General features: G+C 36.8%; 1 protein-coding gene across 1 annotated transcript; it reads left to right on the top strand.

Moving 5' to 3' along the window:
• The first annotated feature begins 342 nt into the window (after positions 1-342).
• LOC117394222 (sorting nexin-31-like) lies at positions 343-27279 on the top strand. The gene is made up of 14 exons (XM_033992308.3): positions 343-545; positions 645-719; positions 1087-1201; positions 2016-2077; positions 5820-5930; positions 8346-8436; positions 10877-10964; positions 15587-15656; positions 15833-15925; positions 17754-17957; positions 18515-18625; positions 19957-20034; positions 20362-20418; positions 24663-27279. The coding sequence occupies exons 1-14, from the start codon at positions 486-488 to the stop codon at positions 24759-24761; spliced, it is 1314 nt and encodes a 437-aa protein (XP_033848199.2). The 5' UTR covers positions 343-485; the 3' UTR covers positions 24762-27279.
• Positions 27280-27968: the final 689 nt, after the last annotated feature.

Below are 27968 nucleotides of genomic sequence, written 5' to 3'. Positions count from 1 at the left end.
ATATGCTAACCTTTACGTTAGATGGAATTGACCTCATATTACAAGATGGTTGAGTTCCAGACAGTAGAACACACATTCAGTGTTAGTATCACCTGCCTGCACCATCTAGTGTCATAGTTATGAGCACTGTGACAACCAACCCCAGTTACAACCATAACTTCCTACCGGGAAACAGCCAAGTAACAAGTTAAATCAACTTTAATGAAATCAAATGACATATGCTTGAAATCCACGTCCACAGAAATAAAACGTAATGTATTCGGAATGATATTCCGGTACGACCAGTTTTTTTTTGTTTTTTTTTAAGTTTTAGTTTTGTCGCTGTTTCGTCACAGGAATGTGCGCACCTGTCTGTGGGAGGAGCACAATGTTTCCCTTTCTTTCTTTACCGTACATTTGTCTGGTATGGTATAGAGAAAGCTAGATTGCATTGTGAGACAGTAAGGAAGCATTGTTTAGATATAACACGAACTTAAAAAGTAACGATGCACTTCAACATACCCGTTATAGAAGAACAAACAGATAAGATCGGTGGGCGGTTTGTGGTAAGTATTTTTTATTTTTTTTACGTGTTTGTTTATATATACCGTATTTAAAAAACAGGTTTTTTTTATTTATATATATGCATGTTAAATGTATTGCAGGTGTATCATGTTTACTTGGACGGGTTGCTGTACTGTAAAATGAAATACAGCGACATGCACAAGTGGGATGAAGAGGTAATCACAAAAATGTATTTTAAGTCATTACTAATTTCATTTTATTTTTTTCCTTTATTTTCTAACTTTCTAATCCCTTAAATTGACACCTAAAAGACACTATTTCTACATAGCATTTGTATTAGTGCAATTACCTTTAACTTAGATGTGTACTGGTCTTTACACTCTACTTGATTCAAATACAGTATCAAATGGTATTTGAATAAAGCAAACATGTACACCGTTTTAGTATTTTTAAATATTATGTATGCGTGTGTGCATATCTAGTTTGGTTTTCAAAGTAGTTGACATAAACTGTGTCGTTGATAGAATGAGATACTTCATCTCCTGTTGTTGATTTTCTGTTTTCATTGCAATGATGCTTTAGCTGAGAAGGGTCTTTGGGGACTGTCTTCCACCCTTTCCCCCAAATTATTACCTCTCCATGACTGAGACTATGGAAGATGAACGAAGACTCCTACTGGAGCAGTACCTTCAGAAAGGTGGGTCCATTACATTGCTTCACAATTTTTTTTTGTTTTTTTTTATCAAATCGATTACATTTTGTTCACAATATATATTGGCTGTTATTCTTATTATTACAATCGCTATCACATTTTTCTGAAACCAGTGTGTCTGACACATTATTATAAAAATAATAGAGTTAACTGGTTCTTGCTCGGATAGGGTACTGTTCAATTGCATTTGATACTTTTGACACATAACACACAGTTCTGTGCTTTTAAGTCATTTACATTTAAGCCATTTAAAAGACAAAATATCTCAATATGTTATGCTGAAATAAACTCACTGACCTCTTTCCCAGAAGAATTCTTCCAACTAGGCAATCCACCAGGACTTTTCTGAAGTTCTCCCATACAAGTACTGATGAGACCCAAGTGATCTGCCAAAGATCAGAGTCATGTGCTTTCGCGAATACACCTGGTCCACCTTAAGTAGTTAACTGTTTAATCCATTGTATTACACTGCTTCAAACTTCCCTGCCACCTTTGGTATGCATACATACATTCAAACATTCCAAAACATATGCTTTTGGAGTGACTCCCACACCTTGCCTGGTGCTGTCCAACCTAATTCAAGCTTTGTTCTAGGTTTTCCAGGTCTGTGAATTCTGTTTTTCTCTGTCTAGAAAGCCGTAAGCCCAGCACGATCATGTTAAAATCCTAACACGTGCTAAACTGGGGCGGGCTGGCTTGAGCATCCTTCACATTGGGTTGAGATTGTTCCATTCTATTGTTTAAAATAAACATAATATATTCCCTTTATGGTAAATACTTTATTTGTTTTCCTTTTCAGTCAGTGCCAACTCAAGCATTTCAAAGCACGAAATATATACGTTTTTAAGAAAAATGCAACAGGTAAGCAAATTATATTTTGACTAGAATGTTAATATAAAAATTATAAATGTTTGCAAATTAGTTCCGTCCTATGTATTCATTATGGTAAATACAAAATGCATATAACTAAATAAATAGCAATTATAGGTGCCTTTGTAGTATATATCTGTAATACAGTGTCAGTGTGGCTTTATCAATTGATAGAATCTATAACAGTTTTGTTTTCATGTAATGCAGCAATGGACAAACATTGTCATTACATAGCAGTTTGAAGCATTCCAGGTTTTACAATGAGCTTCCACATTGTGTACTGAAGATCACAAGTTTTGACGTATCTTATTAAGCTCATGGTAAAGCCATGAATGCATCAAACTGCAATGCAGTGGGTTTCTTAATTCCATCCCTGGTAATTAAATTTGAACTGGTCTTAAGCATTCACTAAGATGTCCTATTGGTTTTGTGACTTTTATGTTTTAAATAATCCTCGTCAGCCAATTTGCCCTGAACGAATTTGTCAAACAAATTTTCAGCTTTACCATGGCAACATCTAAGCAAATACATTAGCAGTTTACCTTGGCAATCTAGTCTTTTTTTTTTGCCCTAAAGGGGTTTCATGCATGTGAATATTCTGAATCCCTGCACCCAGTGGAGCTGGTTTTTCAGTAAGCAGTGTGGAGTAGTGGTTAGTGAACAGGACTCTTGACTGGATGGTCGTAGGTTCAATCCCCGGTGGGGGACACTGCTGTTGTACCCTTGAGCAAGGTACTTTACCTAGATTGCTCCTGTAAAAACCCAAATGTATAAATGGATAATTGTATGTAAAAATAATGTGATATCTTGTAACAATTGTAAGTCGCCTGGATAAGGGTGTCTGCTAAGAAGTAAATAATAATATTACTGTTATATTATTACAGATGTATAGATGATTTAAACACAGAACAGATACATACCTTATATACCACACAATTGTGCAAAATTTGACAGCTTTTAGAGTTTCAAAAACATTTTCTTACGAGAAGTGAAGCAATGGCCTCTGTTCACTCGCTGATAACATCTGCCCAGGAATTTTCTTGATTATTCAGCCTGTGATTGGACTGCTCTGTCATTATTCCCAGTCTTCACATTCCTGTCCTCCATTGATCATAGACCAAAAATTAGAATAAAAAAAACACTTAAAACTGTCCTTTACGGTAAAGGAAAGATATTTCCTGCATCATGAAACACTAATGTTTCTGTGTAGGAGTTTTTTTTTTTTTACATTCTTCAACAACAAGGAGGTGCTTGACAGAACAAAACAGAAATTTCCTTTCCCCAGTTGGCAGTGTCGGAGTTCTTTTTTTGAACCTGAGCCATTATTGTTGTTTAATGGTGCTTTCTCTCATTTTTACAGACAATTACATTATTTTTTACATATTATTTTTACATACAATTACCCATTTATACAGTTGGGTTTTTACTGGAGCAATCTAGGTAAAGTACCTTGCTCAAGGGTACATCAGCAGTGTCCCCCACCTGGGATCGAACCCACGACCCTCCAGTCAAGAGTCCAGAGCCCTAACCACTACTCCACACTGCTGCCCCTGGTATTTAGTTCTAATAGTTGCAAGTCAACCTTCTTGTGTACATAGTTTACTGTTGTGTATAAAAGACATACAAGTAAATAATGTTGGACTAAACAACAGGGTTGCCAACCTTGCAGTTCTGTTTTTACTGACTTAATGAATCTCGATTAATCTCGCAATTACATTTTTAATCTTAGTTAATCTTGGTTTTAATTGCATATTTAAGTGATACAATTATTGCATCCATCTCATTAGTTTGTTTTATTACTGATGCTATTATTATTTTTATTATTATTATTATTATTATTATTATTATTATTATTATTATTATTATTATTATTATTATTATTATTATTATTATTATTATTTTAAAGTTCTTCTTACATGGTCTTGGACCTTCTTATCTTCAAGATCTGCTGATCCCATAAATTGTTTGAACCAACTGCTAAATCACAATGGAGTCGGTTTATTACTCACATTAATGCTTTTCAAATTATACTGTATAATATATATATAATGTGTGTGTGTGTCATTGTTTATAATAATAATTATTATTATTAGTTTAGAAAAAAATTATAGTAGTCATTAGACAGATCATAGGCGTTGCTCTGTTTCATTGTGTTTTGCTGGCTTGCTGTCATATTATAGAACAATTTCTATGACAAATCCAGTTTTATGTCGATCTGTAATCAATCTGTAGGTATGAGCATTCAGTGTTTTAATGTAATTTAAACCATGTTAAAAACTATATATAAACACACACACGTGTACATGATTATACATGATTCTATTGTTTCTTTTGGCGACACAGTATTTGTCAGGTTGAGGTGAATTGATATAATTGATATATATGGGGGCGGGGTGGTTAAATGCATAAAACTGTGAGGCACACGGGATATGCAATTCACAGGAATCTACTGCATGTGCATTTTCATAGGAAAGTTAACAGCAATATGCAAGTATCATGTATGCAGTTCACTGGAATGCACTGTACTTGTATCATTCTTAAACCTTGAACCTCCAGTAATATTTTATTGGCACACCATGGCTACATTGTAAAAAAAAACAAATCTGTAAATGTAGGGTTTTTTTTTTTATCATTTTCCAGAGTATATATTCACTGACTGGCACAACACTTAAACACGGCTCTTACAACTAAATGTATTTCCTCTGCAACAAGTATTAGGCCCCAACGTGTGCCTCTCACTCAAATTCTATGCAGCACAGACTCTTATGTGGACCTAGGGGCCCCAATACCTGCTGCACATGAAGTGATCTTATACTGGGCAGTCCAAGTAAATCGAACGTCTGGAGAAATTCTATAGAAATCAGTGGTCGCAGCTGCCAACTGGCATGATGTCACAGCGCAAGGACTTGCACATTATGAATACATTTTAGGGAACAAAATGCTTTCAGGCAGAAAAAAACCCCCCTCTAAAATAAAAAATGTACCTTTAAAAAAAACCTCTGCCCATTTCTTACCTCCAGATTGCCCAGAGCTGAAACGTGAAACCTCTAGATCTGCAGGGAAAACCTATGATCTGACAACACTGTTGCATGCGCTCGAGTATATTATTAAAATGGTGTCTCAGGGAATGAATTATGGAATGCTAAAAGGGTCAGGACAGAGGAGTGTGATTTAATGTGCATTAAATAAATTTATCTCCAAAGAAATTAATGCGTTAATCTCAGACGTTAACTGCAATTAATTGACAGCCCTTTTTTTTAAGTAAGTATTATAATGTCATCAGAAAGCAAAACATAACTATTTGACATGTCAAGAATAACCATATAACCTCTTCAATCATAAACACAGTGTCATTTCACCAACTAGGAGTTAAAGGTATTAGTCAGTTCCACGCTGAAATACAGAATGAACACTTGGTTACATGGTGACAAAGGCTATACTGCTTAAATGTCAGTCTTAATCTAGTTTCCATTCAGATCTTTAGCATGAATTTAATTCTCATGAAATTTGACAGCAAAGGCACAAAAAGGTAACTATATCAAATAAGTTAATCAGGGATTATTATTAATTATTAATTAGTCCTTTAGCAAACACTTTTATCCAAAGCGACTTGGAGACTAGGTGGAGAACTGTGCGTCTATAACTGCTGCAGAGTCACTTACAATAAGACCTCGGTCTCATCCGAAGGACGGGATAAGATGTGTATTTGTTTATTTAGATATATTTTTTACAGGAAACATTCAAGATTCCTGTACAAAATTGTCTCCTAGAAGTTTTACTGCCAGATGGGGAGAAGGTTAGGGCAGATATTCAGTCATCTGACCCAGCTGAAAGAGTCCTGGAGGTAAGGATAAAAACATAACTTCTTTCTATTGCTTAGTTGTATTGATTATTTATCAAATACCTGGATAACTGCTTATTCTATTGTCATAAATCTAGGCAGTAACATTATTAAGTTGGTGACAGTATTGGATTCTGGACTCTGGGGGGGGCTGTCCGTCATCCATCTATCTTTATGTCACACTTCTGTAGGATCTCTTATCAACAATAGAATCATGCTCAGATTTTGGCGGATGATGTATGTTGACATATTTGTTTATTTAAAAGTGCCCTTTAAGCATCTGTCATAAGTGATGTTAGGAACAGGAGTGGCAGTCTGTGTGTCATAAGCTGGAATTTCAAGAACACTCTGTTTGTGGCTTAACAGTGATTCATATTGTCAATTACCTCACCAGCATCGACACCTACTCCACACCTTTTGGTTTTAATTTCGGTGTAGACAGGCTACATTTTGGGCAGGTTAATGGTTACACTCTTGTGCACCTGATGTGCTTTGAATTTAGACATCATTCTGAGACCTCTATTAAACCACAGGGATTCTTTAAACTTTTGAGTAATAAAAAGTCACTGGAAGGTTATGTCTGAAATTAAAAATTATATAAAGTGAATAGGTAACTACTGTCATCACGCCTATACCAAGTTTCCCATTAAAGATCCAGTTACATTAAAAACATTCTCACTACTTGCAATATATGTTATGGATTTAAAAAAAAAAAATGTAATCCACACTTCTTGGGTTATTTAATAAACGGAGGTATTGCGGCTTCCCAAGAAATGTCACTTCACGAGCACTGAACCGTCAAATGTCATCTGAGAAAATCTACAGTTTGCTTATATTGCTGCTCGCTACTGTCTGTTTTAAAAGAGGGACTTTTTATTTACACAGAGGCATGTGACAATATGACGTTTATACAGGAAGCTGGATTTGTTGCCATATCAGTTCAGCTGCAACACGAACATCCTTTTGTTACTTGTCTGGACCCTGTCCAGGTTTGCTGCTGTCATGTGGAATCCCCTTCTTTGTGGATCTGTAAGAAGTGTTTCCGTCAACAAAGAATGTCTGCTATGAATGCAAAGCTTAAAGCATTTTCCTGAGGCAGAAATGCTTTCCTCTACCATGTATATACCATACAGTAAATGTAGTGGACTCCTTTGGGGGGGTTCATGTCCATATAATCCAGAGTTGGTGTGATGGAAACAGGAGGGCTAATTGGATCATTGAATAATGAATATAAGATAATAATGTGAGCTAATGGAAGTGAAGTAACAATTCCCGCATTTTATCTTTAGGAATGCATTTTCATGATATGGTAATCTGGCACTGAAAAGGTGCCTGTTGATCTTGTTTTTTTCGAGTGACTTGCTGTCACTTGTTCTGTGAACTCATTAAAGTTAATCACTCTTTTGAGTTGACACTTAAATGAACATGAAGGCAGTGTTAAATTCCACACATAATGTGCAAAGTCTGCCCTTACATGTATATCAAACTGCCATGTAGATTGGGACAACTCCCAGCTGTGCAAAGGGAAGAATATTGTTTCATTCTCACATTCACACTGTTGAGCAACAATCATTAGGTTGGCAAAACGTGTTTGGGTATGTTCAGGGTAAATGTTTGTTGTTTATGTAACACATAATTTACCTTTAAAAAAACATGAGGTTGTACTGTATGTATGCCTTTGTGTAACCTTGGAAGTATGTGATTATTTTTTTATGTATTTATTTATTTTTTAATCTTGTTACTAGCATGCATAAAGAATGTGGAACCTGTTCTAGCTTTACCCCTATTGAAAGACCAATGGTACCAGCTCACGTTTGCAACTTATCATTCAACGGAACATATCAACAAACAAATACAGCCTTGGATTACAAACGTGAAGTTCTTTTTATAACGTGACACATCCGATTATTCCTCCATGAATCATCCCGGTGTGTGTGTGGAGTTTATAACACCCGATACTCTGTACAAAACTCGATTCACTGTGTAGGTTTCAAATGTGCAGTTTTGAAAATGTTGTAGCATGTGTATTCATTTTAAAAACACGATATCTGGTACTGCACTTGCACTTGCAAGCCTTTCTTTAAGGTGGTCTTGCCTGCCTTGGTCATTTCATAACTAACCAGCTGCTTCCCCTGTTAATTGAAATGCTGTGCAGTCAGGAACACGCTTTGACCCCATAGACACTGCTGAGCTAAAGTGGCCTATGAAGTGACATCAATTTCAGTTTTTTAACTTTGTGCAATACCATATATCATTAAAATGAAAATGCAGGTTTGCTATAGTTATGAATTTCTTTTAAATTGCACATTTGAGGCTAATATAGCAAATGAATGATTTATGGAATGTTTTTGTTAGCTAAAACCACTGTTTCTGAAATACAGATAAAAACTATCCTAATTTCTGAATTCTTCTTTCTAGATTGTGTTTTGTAAGCTGCAGTTGCCCAGGCAGATGCTAGAATATTTCAGTCTGTTCCTGGTGGAAGGGATCAGTGGAGGGCAGTACTCTGGTAGGTGTATAATACTGTATACAGCTTTTAAAGCGTGACGGTGTGTCAGGATAGCGTCGCGGCCGAAGGTGTTATCTGGAAAGAATGAGACTTGGAGGCTAGAAACTGTAGTTAAAGCGCTATTGTGCATGTTTATTAACAAAAATCAAAATAAACAAACGGAACAAGGCTCAAAATAAATGTTTCAAACAAAATAAGCACCATTAGGCTAGACATATGTGTGGCCATTCCCCAATTAGTATTCAATTACCGTAAAAAAAATTCTATTAGTCAATTTTGTAGGCATTTTTGCGGGGCCCCTAAAAGGGGGAGCGACAAATACACCGGTGCGACGTATGAGCCGGTGTGTCTAATATTAAACTACTGTACCAGCGCCACAATAGGATTACTACAGCCATGGTTATGGCTCACAAAAACTGTCAACAACCTGATTTATTTTTTCAGGATCTACGGCATTCAGGTCATGTTGTTAGGTAGAAACACAAAACCGCTGTTCTAATTAAAAGTTTAAATTTGTTACTGTTCTGCCCTGCCATACAGGCAGGGGCATACACAGGAATAAAAATGTGACCACTATTGGGGGAGCACATTAAACAAAATATATACAGTATATATATGTGTGTGTTGATATGGTTATATAAATAAATAGCATTACACTCGCCATTTCAATGAAAGTCCATATGCTGTGGAGCTTTTTAACACTGAAACATCTTTCTGCTGTTGCAACTGTAACAGTCAGCGTGGCCAAAAGCAGCAGTAGGTCAATTACATCAGGATACAGAAGTCCCAGGTCGTGTTCTTTACAGACCTTCATGAGTTCTGGCAAAGACATTGCCATGTCTGGTTCCCGAGCGTTAAAATAGGCTCAATGTGGTGTACAAATAAATCGTACTGCATTTCAGGAACTCTACATTAAAATTCTTGAGCTTCACAAGTGCTTTCCCTTTAGTATATTAACAGTTTTCAGAATAGCATCATTAAAAAAAAAAGTGCAGTTTTTCCACTAATTGTACTACTGCAGCGGGACTCAAATATTAAGGGGACACATACGCCAGTCCTGTGTTATACATTGATAAGCTACATTGATAATCAGTATTTTGCGGGTGATTATTGGAGGGGCCAGTGCCCCTGCTTGCCCCCCCTTGTGCACGCCCCTGCACACAGGTATTGACAGGTTATTATCGAGCAGCGATATTACTTTTAACAAGCCTGGACCTTGTACCAAAAGCCATGGCCAAACCGTACAGCGTTTCATTTTTCTGACAAATGCCAAAGACTTGTTGAGGCAATATCTACTGTTGAACCCTGAGGAAACTGGATTGATGGATTTAATTTTATTGTTAATGCTGTCAAAAGCTTTCAATAATGAATTTAGACCCTGTTCCCAGACCTGTTGGTCCTGCCTGTAACTCCCAACTAGAATAAAAAGGTTAAACTTTTATTTAACCCTACAAAGTCTTGACGCTTCGAGTCCTAGAAAGCTGCTGGGGACCTGTATCCTTTTGTGCTTCTTGTGTGATTATTACATAGGCACAGAATTGCTATTCAGCTAACTAAAGGGTCAATTAGCTAAGCCCCTTTCACACTGGCATGTTCTACCCGGGTCACGACCAGGTGTCATGCGAGTTGGCTATGTGATTTCACATTGCTTTTTGAAGAAGCAGGGTCGGCTTGGGTGACAGAAGCAAATACACAATGTGTGTACGCAAAGCCCTGGAAGCAGCAACATTCACATGACCACCATTTCATCAGATCAGGCTTTCAAGATGGCGTGCTTGTTACGGACGCTTCTGTCCAAGCTTCTCTGGTTTGAATAGTCAGCGCAAATGTTTGTTCATCCCTGCTGCAATCTGGCTCATGGTGTGTCTCAATTAACAGAAGTATGGCTAAACAGAATAAAAACAGAAATGTTCCTTGTGGAAGTGAAACCTTCACGCTCGCGTGGCTGTTTGTTACGTCCTCCACTTACGAACGTCCATCATGCATTGTGTGAACGTCCATCATGCATTGTGTGAACGTCCATCATGCTGTGTATTGCCAGCCCTCGTTTTGTTTACTGTTTGGTCATCAGACCGTTTGGATTTACTACTTAATACAGAAACCATTTCACCTGTACTTTGTTGTATGTCTTTCATTGTTGGATTACTGCACCTGCACTGCACCTGCTCTACACCTGCTCACTAATTACCACTTTGCCACAGTCCTACATTCACGGCAAGACAGATGCTTGGTTAATTTGGAAATACCTCAAATGAAAACACACACACCAAGTTAATCTGAGCAGAATCTGCTTACATATATATATATATATATATATATATATATATATATATATATATATATATATATATATATATATTAGTGAATCTGCTCTTAGCTAAAGAAAATGGTTGCTTTTAAAATGTGCTAATTTTATTTTTATTTACTTTTTATTGCCTAGTTTTGAAAAAGCTGGCTCCATTTGAACTGCCTTACGTGACTCTGAAGAGTATGAGCGACGAGCAGTGCATGATCATGATCAGAAAAAGGTAGGTGATTTCCTCACGTAGCCACAGAAATCTGTCTTTGCTGTAGCTCAAGAAGAATACTTATTCTGTACAAAGTTGGTGTATTGTGTTCACAATGTGAATGTGTGAGAGGTCTTAGTTCTTATAGTATTACTGTTGTAGTAAAGAGCACTCGCTGAGGATTCACCAGTGACTGAAGTAACTGATTCCACCTAGAATCTGTATTCCCCAAGAAGGTACTCTGATGTTTCACCTTTAAGGCTTGGTCACACAAGCAACTTTTTTTTTTTTTTCAAACAATTATTTTTATTCATTTTCCAATCCTCCAAAATGAGTGCCATCAGCCGTCCGCTTTGTTTTGCTCTGCAAGCCCGCCGTGCAGCCATATTCAGAACTTGCAGCGTCGGAGGACCATGCAGTTCTGAACTGCATACAGGCCGCCTGGCCAACCACAGGAGTTGCTGGTGTGCGGTGAGCCAAGGACCCCCCAGCCGACCTAGCCCCTACCCTGCCCGGGGAGCGCTTGGCCAATTGTGCGCTGACCCCTAGGAACTCCCTTTCACGGTCGGCAGTGGCATAGCTTGGATTTGAACCGGCGATCTCCAAGCTATAGGGCACGTCCTGCACTCCGGGCGGAGTGCCTTTACTGGATGCGCCACTCGAGAGCCCCCACGAGCAACTTTTTTTGATGGCAACAAGAGGATGACAGTTGTTGTCTGTAATCGTACAGTTGTCACACCGTCAAAAAACCTACAGTCAACAAGTTGGCAATGTTCCAACGACAAGGTTTTGCAAACCAATCATAAACATGCTGTGTGCTTCTGGTTCTGATAAGATGAAAGTGAGCAAAAAGAGCAAAAAAATAAAGTGCTGGATTCACCCTTGGGTAATAGTGCCAATCTAGGCTGCTTTAAAAACTTACTGTTGGAGTTTCAGAAAGAGGATGCAGCTTGTTTTCAAAGGCAGTTCTCAATAGCCATCTACACTACCTGTTGCGAACAGCGCGGTTCTGTATGTTTAACAGTGATTATCTTATTGTACACCATACCACTGAAACTAGAGCAGGGTAATAAAAGTAAAGCACAACCTTATAATATGATAAATGTATAAAAATACATATTATAACTTTAATATTATACATTTAGTCTATGATTAAAATCAGAAAACGATGATATGTTAAATTCAACTGCGATCCGTACCGGCGAAAAGCTCACCAAATTCGTCGGACAGCTTTTGAAGAGTGGCTTCCTTTAGTTCCTGTTTAAAATAATTGTCTTTTGTTTGCCATAAAAAGCGATTTTTATGAAGAAGTCTATCGACCTTATTTCTAAATCATGCATGCGTCCAGCTGGCCACATTTGAACATGTGACTTTGCTCTGAAGCAGGATTGGCTGAAATACACTTTGTTTGTCTTGAAAAATAGAACCGAGTCCTATTCTGGGCAGCACGTTGACTGTGTGGACGGGGCCGGTCACACGAGGGAGACAGCTGGCGCCCTCTTGTTGCCATCAACAAAAGATGCAGCTGAACATCTCATGGTGTTTTTTCAGGAGTATTTCTCAAAAATAAACTAACTTTAATAATTAAACATTTTTAAACGTCCAAGATAGGCCAAATTAGAAGAGTTTCTGGGATTGTTTTTCTCTACATAATACACCATAGAAAAGCATTCCCAACTGTAAATAATTACTGATTACAGTGGAACTGAAGAGCAGCAGCTGGCTCATCATACCAGAGCAGATTGCACTTTGTAATCTTCAAACATGCGGGTAGCCGGGGGCTCCCGAGTGGCGCATCCAGTAAAGGCGCTCCTCGCAGGATGTGCCCTATAGCCTGGAGATCGCAGGTTCGAATCCAGGCTATGTCACAGCCAACCGTGACCGGGAGTTCCTAGGGGGCGGCGCACAATTGGCTGAGCGCTGCCCGGGTAGGGAGGGCTTAGGTCGGCAGGGGAATCCACGGCTCACCGCGCATCAGCGACCCCTGTGGCCGATAGGGCGCCTGTGGTTCTGCAGTGGAGCTGCCAAATCTGTGTTGTCCTCCGGCACTATAGGTCTGGTGGCATTGCTGTGGATCTGCAGTGCGAAAAATGTCGGCTTGGCAGGAGCACGTTTCGGAGGACGCGTGTTCCAGCCGCCGTTTCCCGAGTCGGCGGGGGGGTTGCGAGCGGTGAGCCGAGGATACAGATAATAATAATTGGGCATGCTAAAAAAAAACATGCGGGTAGCCAGTCAAACGGTGGCTGAAATGAAAAAAGTGAAAACAAAAATGTTGTAAATGGTTGTGTTTCAAAGTTCTATCTCTAAGGTTCTCTGTCCCTGATCTGGTACATGTGGAATGTATTTTAGGGTTGCTGTCTTGTCAAAAATTATTTTGTGAAATGTTAGTTCTCAATCAGCTATTCAGCAGAACTGAAGCAATGAATAAGTTAAGCACAAGGTTTCATCATTCAGACCGTGGTAGCAATACAGTATTAAACTGCTGAATTTGACATCTCCTGGACTAATAAAGTACAAGTTGGTTGTTTTGTCAAACATCCACTAGGAGGCACTGCTTCAACAATAAACTGTGTTGCATGCAGTAGTTTGAAATTGGAAAGCTTCAGTCTGTACGGTATTTCCTTGTGCAACAAATTGTAATTATGGCAACATAGCTAGACTTAGACTTTTTATAAAAGTTGGGAGTCTCGCAGTTACTCCTGCCAAGTTAGAATAATGAGTGGACCAACTACTGTGACTTTGTTTATTTTTTCTTTACAGATGTAGACTAGACAGTAATACAAACAAAACGTCGTATCTGACCAAAAATTGAATAAAGTGAGATATACTGTCAAGATATGAGATCTACCCCTTTTTTGTAGTTTCTATTGCAATAAGTCAAGTTAACCCCCAACTTTTATCTATTTAAATATACTTTTGTCCTTTTTATGCAGAATATAAATGTAAAGGTATGTACAACAACCCTGCTGTGTACTTGCTTTGTTCTAATTACCACTGTTGGGGAAGTTACTTTTAAAAACTTGAACTTGAACAAAATTGTAACTAGTTACAGTAACTTATTATTTTAAAATGTGACATAGTAACTGCATAAAATATAATGTTACCACACTGAATTACTTGTCTGAAACAGGAACCATTGCATTTACAAGCTACTGAAAAAATGTATTCAAATTATAGTAATGCAGTGCTCATTAACATGAATAATTACACACATTCACTTGTATAAAACCATACACAATGACTTACAATATGTGCAGACTGTTCCCTTATATTTCTGTTATGGTTTTTTTTCTTGATGGTGCCTCTGTTTGTGTCTGCCCAGAGCATACTGTATCAGCATGATAAATGTTGGCCCTTTCTTTTAGCAAAAATGTGTCTACTGCTCAAACTAAAACCCCATGTGTCCTTTTAATTTGAGAATTTCGCAACCACAAAGTTGAAGCTGAGGAAGAGGTTTTTTCCGTAGTTCTGGGCCAGTTCTATGAATTATGTCTGTATGGCAATCTTTCCACTGCATCGCTGGGGCCTTATAATGTACTATGAAACTGCCCCATTGCAGCAAAAATATAGAATTAAATTTCAAATCCTTGAACCAAGAGCATCTGCTCCCTGCCATGATAAAACAGAGAACCCCAAATGATATATACAGGTATGTGTTGTTGAAAAATACATTAATTTGTTGCACCCTGGCTGCCATGGGTAGATTATTCCATTAATTAAATAGAATGTATATATGTTCGAACACTACATTGATCAAATCTTGTGGCAAACTCCAGATCCAATACTGGGTGATAATGGATCTGAAATGATGTAGTAACATGGAGTTGCCTTTTATTTGGTGGTCTTTTCTGTGTAATTCAAGGCTCAACGTTCTGCCTTGCATGATGCACACTGGGCATCTGTTTTTATTCCAATAATAAAACAGCCAATTCTTTTCTTTTAGTTATTTTTTATGAGACCTACATACATGCATGCATCCATACATACATACATACGCCACTGAGTGAGAAAAGTAATAGGTCAGATGCATTTGTTCCAGTGCAAAAAATTGCAACAAAACTACCAAAAAGGAAAATTAAAATTGTAATGTAATGTTTCATAAAAAAAAAAATAATAATAAAAAGCAGAAAAGTGGTGAAGATATTGCCCTCAAACTCTTTTGACTGTTCTAAAGCATAATTCATGTTCTAAATTCCGGTGCCTCCTCAAGACTCACCCCTGCAGACAGCACCTGTAGAACTCCTCTTTTCCCTCTGGACACTATCACTCTTCCTTAATGCGCTTTACTTGCTCTTATCTGCTCCCTATTTTACTGCATTTAATCCTGTACTTTACAGAGTACTGTACTGTAATCTGCCACAAGTGTTATTCAATCTGTAGTATTTTGCATTTAATCGTATCCTGATGTAACTATCACTGACACTGTTATCTGCTCCGATGTTGAATCGTATTTTGTCATACTTGTACTTGCTAGAACTGAAGTCATTGTATTTTATCCTGCTCCTAATTGTATTAATACTTGTACTGTGATTCTTGAAATGTATTTTTTGTTGACGACTGTAAAGTCACCCTGGGAAAGGGCGTCTGCTAAGAAATAAATAATAATAATAATAATAATAGATGTTTTTCATATGTATCTGCAGCTACTTTGACCCAGAAATTGACCGAATAGTCATGGAGAACAGCTGTGGCTTGAATCTCCTGTATTTACAGGTAAGAAACAATACAATCCAGTGATTACAGTGTGTGGTTCGTGTTTCAGTTGCTATCTGAAGTGCATTTTCACTCAGCATTTTAAGGGTGCCATAATTGTGTCCTGCACAACTGAATGTATTGTTTTTGTTTTATTTGTTTTAGTGCTACTGCGTTTTTTTTAAATGTTTTTTTAGGCTATTAGTGACATGGAGATGGGATGTTGGACACCCGCAAATGAGCAGCTTGAAAAACTGAGGTCGCTACAGAAAACAGGCCGGAAGAAAGAGGTGAGATAAAGAGTATCGACTTAAAACACATGTTTATCCAATTAATGACGAATGTGCCGTCCTTTAGAGGTGGTATACTGTTATCTGTAGGCTGCTATATGGTTGATATACTTTAGCTATTTCTAAATCAGAATCGGGTGACCAGACAACAAAGCTTAGTCCTTAAGGAGATCAACAAAATGTTAATGCTGCTGTCCAAAGTGACGCAGTGATTTCAACAAAATATACGTACTGTAACTTGTGCTGACAAGAATGGAACTGTCATGGTTATTCAACCCAACCAAATAATTATACATTTATAAATAACAACATTGATAGGTTTGGCTTAATATTTCTATTTCACTTCGATTAAGTGTGCAGTTTAATTTATAGATTTGAAACTTGTTACAATTCTACAACAAACATAACTCTTTTCAAACAATGTTGTTGACTGTGTCCTGTTAGGACATTCTATATTATTACTAGGGTATGTTTTGCTCTAACATATAGGCTACACGTTACTCTGAATGCTAACATATAGGCTACACGTTACTCTGAATGCTAACATATAGGCTACACATTACTCTGAATGCTAACATATAGGCTACACGTTACTCTGAATGCTAACATATAGGCTACACATTACTCTGAATGCTAACATATAGGCTACACGTTACTCTGAATGCTAACATATAGGCTACACGTTACTCTGAATGCTAACATATAGGCTACACGTTACTCTGAATGCTAACATATAGGCTACACGTTACTCTGAATGCTAACACCCTTTATCTGTTGTATAAAAAACAATATCAGGGAAATCAAAATATGATGTCAAACAAAATGCTAGTAGCATTATTTATACATTTAAAATGTATTATGCAGCAAATTAACTTTAAACTAGCCGATTAACATTGTGGGAATTATACATTACTGTATTTATCATTGAGCACTTAAATGTTATTGATGAGATGACTTTATAGAATACAGTATGTAACACATTTAATTAAATATATACACCCACCATTCTGATAATAGTTTTATTAATGTGGCCCAAAGTCCCTTAATGCATTGAAAACAAATATATTTTTTGTAAACCAAAAAGTTTGGGGTTTACCTTCATGTTTAACCTGTGTATGATTACGAAGATCACCCCGTCTCGTTAATTTAATTTTTTGCAGAACAATAATCAAACTTCACCCTCTGATGACTTGAAGGGGAAATTTAATTATAAAACTGTACCCAAAAAAAAAAAAACCGTTAAAACAGATTTTCACAACCTGTGGTACTTTATTCTGGAATTAAGTTAATGCAGTGGTTGTACACACCATTACATAATTTAAAAAAATGTAAATAAAATCTCATCTGGCTCAGGATGTAACACTGCTCTAGTTGTATCAACAAGCAAAAGTTCCTGTGCTTTATATTATCTTATTTAGTTAAATACACCCCTAAATCTATTTTAAATGATTTCCCATGACCGTCTTACAGCTCCATGGCAGAATGGAGCAGGGCAAAGCTAAGGAAACTCTTTCTTGTATATTTCAGCAGAACGGCAAATTTTTACATGTTAAAGACAGCAAAGAGAGAGAGAGAAGGGGGTGTGGCAGCTGACATGAGAATGTTCATGTTGGCTCAAAAAATTCTTGCTAGAAGAAAATGTGAGCCCTGGGCAGGGCCTGTGTTGTTGGGTCACTCTTTTGAAGAACATTTCTGGACAATTTTGTTGTCTCAGAAAATAGCAGACAACTTGCCATATTTTTTCTCCTATGCGTGCCTATTGTTTTAAAAAGTCACTCCTAATATGAATCATTACCTTCCATTAGTTAATTGTTCCTCTCTGTCTCAGTTTTTAGAAGTTGCACAGCAAGTTAAGCACTATGGCTATATGCAGGCTGAAGCTTGCATCTGTGAACACCCAGAGCCAAACAGCCCTACTGTTGTTAGGGTGGGATATGAGGAAATTAATTGCTGCACCCAGTTACTTAGCAACCAAGCTGAAGAGACCAGCTTTGAGATCAGCAAAGTGAGATGTTGGAGTGTCAGGTTGCTGGTAAGTATCAGGATTGTAACGCACAGCAGAAAATGACTATTTTAAGTTGCCAAGCAAAAAGGACAAGGCATTTCCTACCCAAATAAATGAGGCAATTGAAGTAGGCAAGAGTGCGTAAATAATAATGCACTGCATCTTTGTAAATGCCTCTGTACATTTTTGTTGCTAGCAAATTAACAATCTGCTACTTTCAATTACTCCAGTAAGGCAGCGAATGCATAACCATCCGTTGTCAATTTTCCCGTTCTTTATTCACTACAGGACTTATTATTTTTTATTATTTTTTTTAACTGTAAGTATTTATTAAACATACTTGGGGGTTGATTTATACCCTGCCTGGAATCACCCTTGAACCATCTTATCCCAGGATAACTACAGTTAGGTTAATGAATCTGAGATGGTACCCAGTGCTGAAAAATAAAATCCATCTGTGAGGGGGGCCGAATCTTCTTTTTTTAAAAATGTTTTAAATGTTATATTTGTACCAAATTTATTTTAATGGTTTTATACAGTGCACTATGTAACAATTGTAATGAGTTTATAAACATTTTTAATAGGGAACATCAACAGGAAACCCAAGTGAGGAAGATGACATTAAACTGGAATTCAGTTTTGAGTATTGCTATGGAAACGACACCTGGAAATGGATTACTATTCACACACACCAGGTACAGATTAGAAAAGATCAGAATGAATTTCTAATCGTTAACCATCTTTACCACCTGAAGTTGTTTAACAGACACAGTATGTGATGCTGAAATATGTGAAGATCCAGAAGGTATAGATGGGATTCATTTTCATACAATTCATATCAGTTTGATCAGGTGGTTAGAGCAAGGAAAGGAAAAAACCTTGATAATTTATTTCTTCGTTCTAGTCAGTTGCGGCTCGTCAGAGGAGGCACTCCCTACTTGATCATTTTAAAATAAATACATTCTTATTTATGTATGTATTTATTTTTTTATTTCTATATAATATGCAACATATTTATTTTACACGGAGGCATCCACCAAATCCAAATTCTCCACATAGAGATGTGCGAACCGGTTCCTTTGAAACTGGGAACCCGGTTCCTTCTCTGGAACCAATGAACCGGATACAAATGTCAAGGATTCGGTTCCAGTGAGTACTAATATGTTTCTAATAAAACTGACTATTAAAAAACATCAAACCATTTAAATGATAAAATACTTAAAATTTCTGTCAAATACATTTGATGACTATAATTGACACGCACTTAAAACATGCACTTAACTAGACTATATATTTGCGTTTTGTTGTCCTTGTTTTGGACTACTGACTGATTGCAGCTGTGAGTTTAGTTATTACTTATTTACTTATTTTTTGCTCTGTGATTGTTGTGGTCTTTCTGGGTTATCTTTACCACTGGCCGCCACTGGTTCTAATTGACTTTCAGGAAGCTTCCTAAAGCGATTAATTTTACCCTGACAGATTTAACAAAATGTAATGCAGACTTAGCCTAGCCTTTTCCACTTCAGTGCCATTGGCTTCCCATTTAAAGGGCAGTCAACTTCTTTGCAAACAAACAAGGGATGTTTAGATTTTAAAAAAGGTTAAAATGAGGTCAACATGATGCACATACATTACATGCCAAATTGAAAGTAAGGCTTTCGACGCTTCACAGACCCATTGTCTTTGACCATGTCTTCCATGGTCTTCCTATACATTTCAAGGGGAGACCTGACATCACAACTGTGCATCTAAATAGACAACAATGCAAAGGGAATGGATCCTGGAGATCACCTCTGAAGATCAAAAAGCACCTGTGTGCCGAGGCACGCAATTAATAGACAACCTGCATGGCTTATTGAAACCAACTGATAAGCGTTTTCATTTAACCCATTCTACTAATGTGTAATAGGTATTGTAAAAATGGATTCTGTACCACAATGGTCTGTTCAAGACACAACATTTCCATTGTTACAAAGCCTTATTTAATGTTCCCAATGTTTCTGATTGCTGAAACTGTTTTTTGTAGGCGTTTTTGCTGAGCACGTTCATGCACCAAGTTGAGGCAGAGCATGCAGCAAAGAATCTTGACCTGGTTGATGAAATGGTAAGTGCTGAAGTATCATTTAACAGTGTCTTTGTGTTCCTTCTGTTGTTCCTACAGCAGTTGTAATATTTAGTCATGTAAGTTATTGAATGAGAAGCAGCAATCCATTTATTTATTTATGCATTTTTTTCTTCTAAATGAGCATGCATATCATATATTTATTTATTTATTCATTTATTTTTTTCGACAAGCAGGGATCTTCTGTAGCTATAAATCACAGGGATACAGGGTTTTAATGTCATCTGTCCTGTATGTTTGTGCATTTAAGTTGCAAGAGTTTCTTAAACAGTCATACAACTATAATATGTTGTGTTTTATGTCTTTTAGGAGATTGAAATGCCTGATGTGCAAATTAAGAAGCAGAGTTTTCCCACGTACCTGAAGGTGAGTGCCTTGTCAAGGACACATTGCGTACCGCCTCAAGTCTTAGGTCAGGGCTGTAGCCCTTAGGTACATCTATGTTTCACCTATAACTCTAAAGAGAGAGGGAACCTAGAACAGACTAGGAATAAATAATACAAATTTGATTGTATTAATCAGTTTCCATTCTTCTCAATTCTCAAGTAGCTTTCTTATGTATGTATGTATGTATGTATGTATGTATGTATGTATGTAACAAATATATGGGTTGTATTCTTTCTAATCACTCCTGTAAAAAAAGTAAAAACAAGAATTTTACTATAACAAAAATATACTGTTTAATCGTATTTCAGTCATTTTCCCATTTCAACCAGTTATTGAATTATGTCACTGTTTAACAATTAAATTTATAAAAAAAAAAAAAATCCCCTTTTAAATAAATTAATACATTTGCAATATATGGCACAAATTTATAATACCCTTGTTTTGTGAAATTTTGTGTTGCTGGCACATTGTTTTCTTCCCTTCTATTTAGTTTAGTCTTTCTAGAGTGCTACGGTATATCACTGAATTTGTCCTGTTCAGGGGCCCCTGGTTGAAATGCAGTATTGCTGTTCCTGAGTTGTGCAAGATCAAGCTGTAGTCCAGTGTCCACAGAGTGGCTGACAGCAGCCACAGGTCCTTATAAAATGTAATGAGCTATGGGAAGTTTATTTTCTAATTCCCTTCAGCGAATATGAGTAGCAACAATAACATGCACTTATTTTCTTAAAGGCACAGTGCTCAATTTTGTAGTTTTGTACTGCTGACTATAATAGGCAAAAGTGCAAGTATACTATTTACACATTAACACAGGGATTTTGTATGTTTCCTCAACCGTACTTTGTTTAGTTAATGTTTAAGGCTGCTTAGTCAGATACATGATCACCTGCAGTTTAGTATCCAAACTAAACCAATGTTTTCCTTACTGAGTTAATCTGCATCCACACTGGACAGAGCAACGCGAGCGAAGTCACCGAATGTAAGTCCACATCAGACGTGACTTGGAAACAATCCAAAAGACTGGAAATAAATACATGACCTGCCCCCGCCCCCCATGCATTCCTATTGGACATACTAGGGATGGGCTGTCCCATTACAAAACAGGTCTTGTTTTGATAAAAGGTTACCACCCTGACCTCCGGCAACTCCGCTGAAAAATAAAGGTTGGACTTGTAAAATCTATAGATCAGAGTTATTGAACACCCCTATATATCCAACAGTTTTATTGTTATCATATAGTATTAGTAATTGTACAGTTGTACTCATAGTATTATTATTATTATTATTATTATTTATTTCTTAGCAGACGCCCTTATCCAGGGCGACTTACAATCGTAAGCAAATACATTTCAATTTTTTTTTTTTTTTCGTGGTACCAGTAGTAGCAGTAGTAGTCCAATTTGAAGCTCGGTACATATATCAGCAGACAGCTGGACAATAGGAACTTTATTGTTGCACATTTATATGTACAACTTACTGCAATCTCGATTGTGTTCCTTTACAAATTCCTTCATTGATCCTTTTTATTAAGTATTTTAAAGTGCAACATTATTATTATTATTATTATTAATATTATTATTATTATTATTAGTTATTATCCGTGTTATTATGCGCAAGGCACCACTTACCTTGTATTACTACTGATGCCGTTCTGCAAATCTGTTTTTCTAATTTATCGTAAACGCTATTGAAGACTGTGAAGCATCAGATCATGGGTGAGTGTTTGAGCCGTCTCTGACTTAATTTACTTATGAATAATTATACACAGAACAAGGACATGTGCCATGGCAAGACAAAAGACTTTCATTTAGTTTTTACTTTTAAAACAGTCTGGTGAACAGACATGGCTCATCATTTTCAAAACTCTGAGCTTGGTAATGTTGGGATGAGTCACATAGAATACACACGTGTTGCTGGCTTTGTTTTACAACGTATAGAATAGTAGGACCTCGATAATATTTTTGTTTGTTTGGTGAATCTCTTTATGCATATGTTCACTTTATGCGTATGTAGAGACATTGTTCTTGTCACAGATTTCTGCCACAGAACAATTTAGTGAACAAAAGGTTATTTATCATAAATACATACAAACAAACCAAAAAAAATCCATAGTTTTGAAAATAGGTCACGTTCAAGTTGTGTGAATGTGGGACCTTTTTTGTGTCATTTTTAAAAGCCAGCAAAAGTGCACGTTTTTCATTTAAATGCTGGATATATAGACTGCATGTATGGTCCGGTTTATTTTTGTTTATTAATAAACCTATTTTTATGCAATTTGCATAATCGGAAAGAAAATGTCTCGGTGCTGCTAAATGCACCACATGCAAGCCACGACTACTGGTACTACATAAAATGATTAACTTGTTTTGAGTCCTGACGTGTTTTGAGGCGTGTGTTTGACGTGTTTCAAGGGTGTTAACCTTGCTTCTGATTGGTCAGATTCATTCCAGTCGCACAACGAAAAAAAAAAATAGAAACAGGTTCTATTTTAGCGATGCATAATTTTCTCAAAGCGACGTCGCTTGCTGCTGGCGTGGATATTCCCATTTGACTGCAGTGACTTCTAAATTATTCATCTGCATCACTCGCGTCGAGTGTGGATGCAGCTTTACTGTTCAGCAGGCATCAGCGTGACAGTATGTGGTACTGCAGTGAGTCTCGGAAGGCAGTCTGAAGGTTAGGCAACAGACATGGTAAAATAGAGCAAGGCTTTTCTAAGGGCACAAAATCTTAACTAATTCAGAAAAACTTGATTCCCTGCTTTCTCAAACTAATAATTTGTGAGCTGAAGGCAGGTCAACACAATTAGAAAATATTAAGTTTAAAAAGAAAATGTCATATCTAAAAAAAAAAAAAGAAAGCAATTCTAACCTACCTTATATCTTTGATTTATTGAGCATGTACCTTTTCTTTAAAAGCACAAGGCCATCTCCCTGCAATACTTTAGATATTTGAACATAAATAAAAAAAATATTGGTACATGGGGTTTTTTGTACTTTAGAACAGCTGGTTTATATTATAAATCCCCCTACTTTTTTTTTTTTTAAGAAAATAAAACAAAAATAATTTCATAACTCTGTCACAACCCTGTCCTGACACCAATTCATTGCCTGGCATCAAAACATGGGAACTTGGGGCTGTGTGACGGTTTTGTTTAAAAACTGTAGTGCACGCAGTTAGTCCCTGTGGACTTTAAGTGGAATTTTCCCATTCCCTTCAGATGCAAAATGTTGATCATATTATTGTTTATTTGCATGGGTAAGCAGAACTGTGCAGAATGATTATCAACAGCTAGGAGGGTGCAAAACGTTTCTTAAATAGACAACCCTTTCTTAATATATTCAGTGGAATGTATTCTCTGGTGTTACGTTACATTGAAAGTGTGCATGGGAGGTTGAATTATTTGCTAATGATACACTTTGTGTCGGCCTCTGTAATTTGACTGCTTCAGAATAAAATATGCAGCCAGTTGTTTTGCTTTCAGATCCATTCCATATTTGTAATAGCAAGCCAGTCTGTCAAATATATTTTTAAAGATGTTTGCATTTTGAAGTATATAAAGATTTGCTCCCAGTTGCATCTCCCAAATTAACTCATAAACGGTTACAGTTTAAAAAAAGAAATTCCAGTAATCCACATACCATATTAACACAACCACACATCATGCTCCCAGTTGCTTCTGCAAGTCACAGGAACCACTGAAAAAAACAACGTTTTCACAAGATGGAATATGTAACATGACTGAATTGTATTAACTGTTAGTGGTTAGGGTCTGATTTTATGGAAAACACTTTTCTACCCTCTGAATTGTATTATTATTATTATTATAATAACCCAAAATGAACTTAATCTGGCAGATAATTTCATTAATGTGTTTAGCTATTATAGATCAATGCTTTACCTAATGGGAAAAACAAAGATATTTCCTTTTTGAATGTGGGTATTATTATTCATTTATTTATTATTATTTGTTATTTCTTAGCAGACACCCTTTGTTAATCTTCAATGCTAATCTTCAATATTTTTTCTAATTTATGACATATAGATAGATAGATAGATATAATGTCATAAATTAGAAACAAAATATTGAAGATTAACATCACTGGTTTCCTTTTCCAGCACCATGTCAAAAAACAGATTAAAAGATGTGGGTATCAAAACTGTAACACCATACATTCATTTTTTTTCATTCTCATTTTAATGCATTCTTTTTTTTTTATTTCTAGACTGACAAAGCCAGACCAGCACTGACAAGAATCAAGTCCACAGTCCGGGGAAGCAAAGAAGACGACGTGTTTGAAGGCATTCAGGAAAAGGACCTGTGAATGAAGAAAACGTCCAGATACTGTCATTTTACATTGTGGAAGATATTTGTTTCTGGGGTGCCCACTGCCAGCCTCCCAGATCATTGGTGATATAGTGATGTTCAATATTTATGTAAAGGTGGTCAGCATAGGATTTTGTTTAGACTGTTTTGGGGTGCCCTACATCATGGCTCAGCCAGGGGGGGGTACAATAATCTATCCCCCACCCCCACAACACTGAGCCATCCTTAATCCCCAGTCCTGCTAACTGGAGAAAGATCATTTACTGTAAGACACGCACGCACGCACGCACACACTACTCCCCTCCCCTCCTGTTCTTTGCAGACTAACTGACCAAACAGCTGAAGCAACTGTACCTTATTTGGCAGTGACTAAACAAACAAGGCACACAGACATTTCACCAAGGCACCAACCACTCGGGACCACCATGAGATTGGAATATCATAGTCAACTTTGTCAGGACTTATTTTTATTGGGTAAGCAGCACCAGCTGTTCATCCAGATCCAATGTAAACACTACATATATCCATGTCTTTACGGCAGTGGAAGCTTTCTTCATATCCCTACCATCGACCCAATGTTAACAAATGTTCCAGAGTATACAAGGCGGAGAGTCCAGTAAAAATGCTTTGCAACCAGTTTGATGCTTGACCCTGAAACACTGTTAATGGTTAATGACCTAGTACTAGTGTACCGGATTTTCTATAGGGCAAGGCACGCAAACTGAGAGCTTTTTCTTTTCTGGTGTAGTACCACATGTGACGTTTTAAAATGAAAATACACAATACAAGATGTTTCTTTCAAAATTACACATCTGAGAACCTCTTTAACCTTAGGCTTCAAGAACAGGTACAACTGTGGACTTTGTAGATCCCCTAATAAAATACTGGACTGGACCTAGAGTTTACCCTCATTGCATTAAAATAAGATCATTTTAAATGATGTAACCATTAAAGAATCATAGAGTCAAGCAAAGTTTGTTTAGTGCTCATCATTATTGCAGGACATGGGTTCTTAAGAGTAGGCGAGATGCAAATATTAATTATATATATATACACATTACATTTATATGCTTGGTTTGTTTTAGACTGTGAAGGCCTTCACACACCAGACGCGACACGATTTTTACTGGAGCGACACGACAAATTCTCTGAGATCACTGTGCACACCAGAAGCGATCACAGACACGACGCGACAGCCGGAAATTTGTGGTGCGTGTGGGTGGTGCGTGTGGGTGGTGCAGTCAGACCAGGAAATAAAACAATAACAATGGTGTACGTGCAAAACGGCGATGCTGCGCTCGTATTTAATCATTAACAAAATAAACAGTTTAAACAAAAGAACATACTAAACAAAGCAAATGGCACTCTGGGCAAAGTAAAACAAACAACAATTCTAAACAAGTATATTTTAGATATAGCAACTGTTTCTCTATTCATGACGAATCACGTCTCACCTCTGACACTCTCCTGAAGCGCAGAAAGCTGCAGGTTTTTATACAGGTGACCATCTCCCGATTAGCAACAATTAATCAATGAATTAACTTGGGAGAGGGTCACCTTCTGCACGAGGTTTTAAACAAAACACAAACGCACGGCTTTTCGCCGTTATCTTAAATAACAAATAATCATGTCGGACGGCTTTCGTCCGTCCACACATAAACACAATATATTTAATAATAATAGTAGTAATAATAGTAGTAATAATAATAATAATAATAATAATAATAATAATAATAATAATAATAATAATAATAATAATAATAATAAATGAATACCTACATAAATAATAAAATACACACAAGGGGTGGGCACCCGTCACAAAGTGAAACTGCTTGATTTCAAACCACATGACATTAAGCTGTTTTCTGATTGCTCAGTTGTGTAGTGGTCGCGCGACAAATTCACAAAATAGGACCAGGTTCTATTTATTGTTTCATCGCTCGCTTTGGAATTCGTGTCGTGGCGACGTCGCTTGTTGTGGCGTCTAAAGGGTGCTATTGAAAAGCATAGGTTTGACTGATTTTCTCGTGTCACTTTGTCCTGTCGCTCTTTGCGTCGCGTCTAGTGTATAAAGGCCCTTAGGCTGAGAGTCAAAAGCAAGTTTGCTGGACTTGTGTAAAAAATATTTAGGATATGAACTTCTTGGGGAATATGACTACAGTAATAAATACTGCTCATGATAATAATGTGTAATGTGCAGTAGACAGCAATGGATGCCAACATATTTATGTTTGTACTTTTGCTTATATGTTTATTGAAACTTTCAGTATTTTCTTATTCAGTTAGTTATATCAATTAAATGTTAAGTATAATGGCCCTCGTGGACAGAGGTTGCCTACCTCTATTATATAGTAATCATAATCATATGTATAATCATTGTTAAAACATTTCCATTCATATAGTCTACTATATATTCTACAATATATATGTATTCCTGCAGAGCATAATTACTAAGGGTTATTCAGGGATTAAATAAATAAAACATTTTTACCTACTGTGTTGACATACCATAAAAATCTATCTATTCTTTTATTCTGTCTTTTACCACATTTCTCATGACAACCTTTTTAAATGGCACACTTCAAATGAACTTTTATTGCTGACAACGTGTGTCTGTTGCAGGTTATTGAAGCCGTGAAGCCACTTTTAAGGTAGTGCCTTCACGTTAGGTTCACTGCTGTATGATGCTGGTGAACCTGCCCATTTTCACTGATATGATCGACTCGGGGGGGGGGGGGGGGGGGGGATGGGGGGAGTGCCACTTCACTTAGCACATGTCCCTGGAAATGATTTTTTTTTGTTCACAAAATACACCCTATTTCTATTGTTTTGCGTTGCAATTCAGCCCTGTTTATTCACACGTGTAATATATATATATATATATATATATATATATATATATATATATATATATATATATATATATATATAAGAAAAAAAGAAAAGGATATTTCAGGTACTTAAAAAGGTAGAATAATTGATTACAAATCAATTATCAGGACGTTTCATCGGCTGAATACAAAAAAACAGTGCTTTAAGAAGTTGATAAAAAAAACAAACAAGTAGTCTTTTAAACAAAATTCCAGAATGTTGATGATGATGATGATGACCTCAGAATAGAATGTTCATTCCAAATGGCTCCAAAGTGCCTCGTTTGAAAATAAGTTCACATTCCTTTTGTTTCCTGACAGCATTAGTTCCATAG

Source organism: Acipenser ruthenus, chromosome 3 (genome assembly GCF_902713425.1).
Source record: "Acipenser ruthenus chromosome 3, fAciRut3.2 maternal haplotype, whole genome shotgun sequence".
Lineage (NCBI taxonomy): Eukaryota > Metazoa > Chordata > Actinopteri > Acipenseriformes > Acipenseridae > Acipenser > Acipenser ruthenus.
This window is presented reverse-complemented; position numbering and strand designations above follow the sequence as displayed.

What these genes read in the sequence shown, in the direction of transcription:
- LOC117394222 (XM_033992308.3), top strand. Translation starts at nt 486, where the DNA reads ATGCACTTCAACATACCCGTTATAGAAGAACAAACAGATAAGATCGGT. An exon ending in GGAGCAGTACCTTCAGAAAG is followed by an intron (nt 1,202 to 2,015) that starts GTGGGTCCATTA and finishes TTTCCTTTTCAG; the next exon opens with TCAGTGCCAACTCAAGCATT. An exon ending in GTTTTCCCACGTACCTGAAG is followed by an intron (nt 20,419 to 24,662) that starts GTGAGTGCCTTG and finishes TTTTATTTCTAG; the next exon opens with ACTGACAAAGCCAGACCAGC.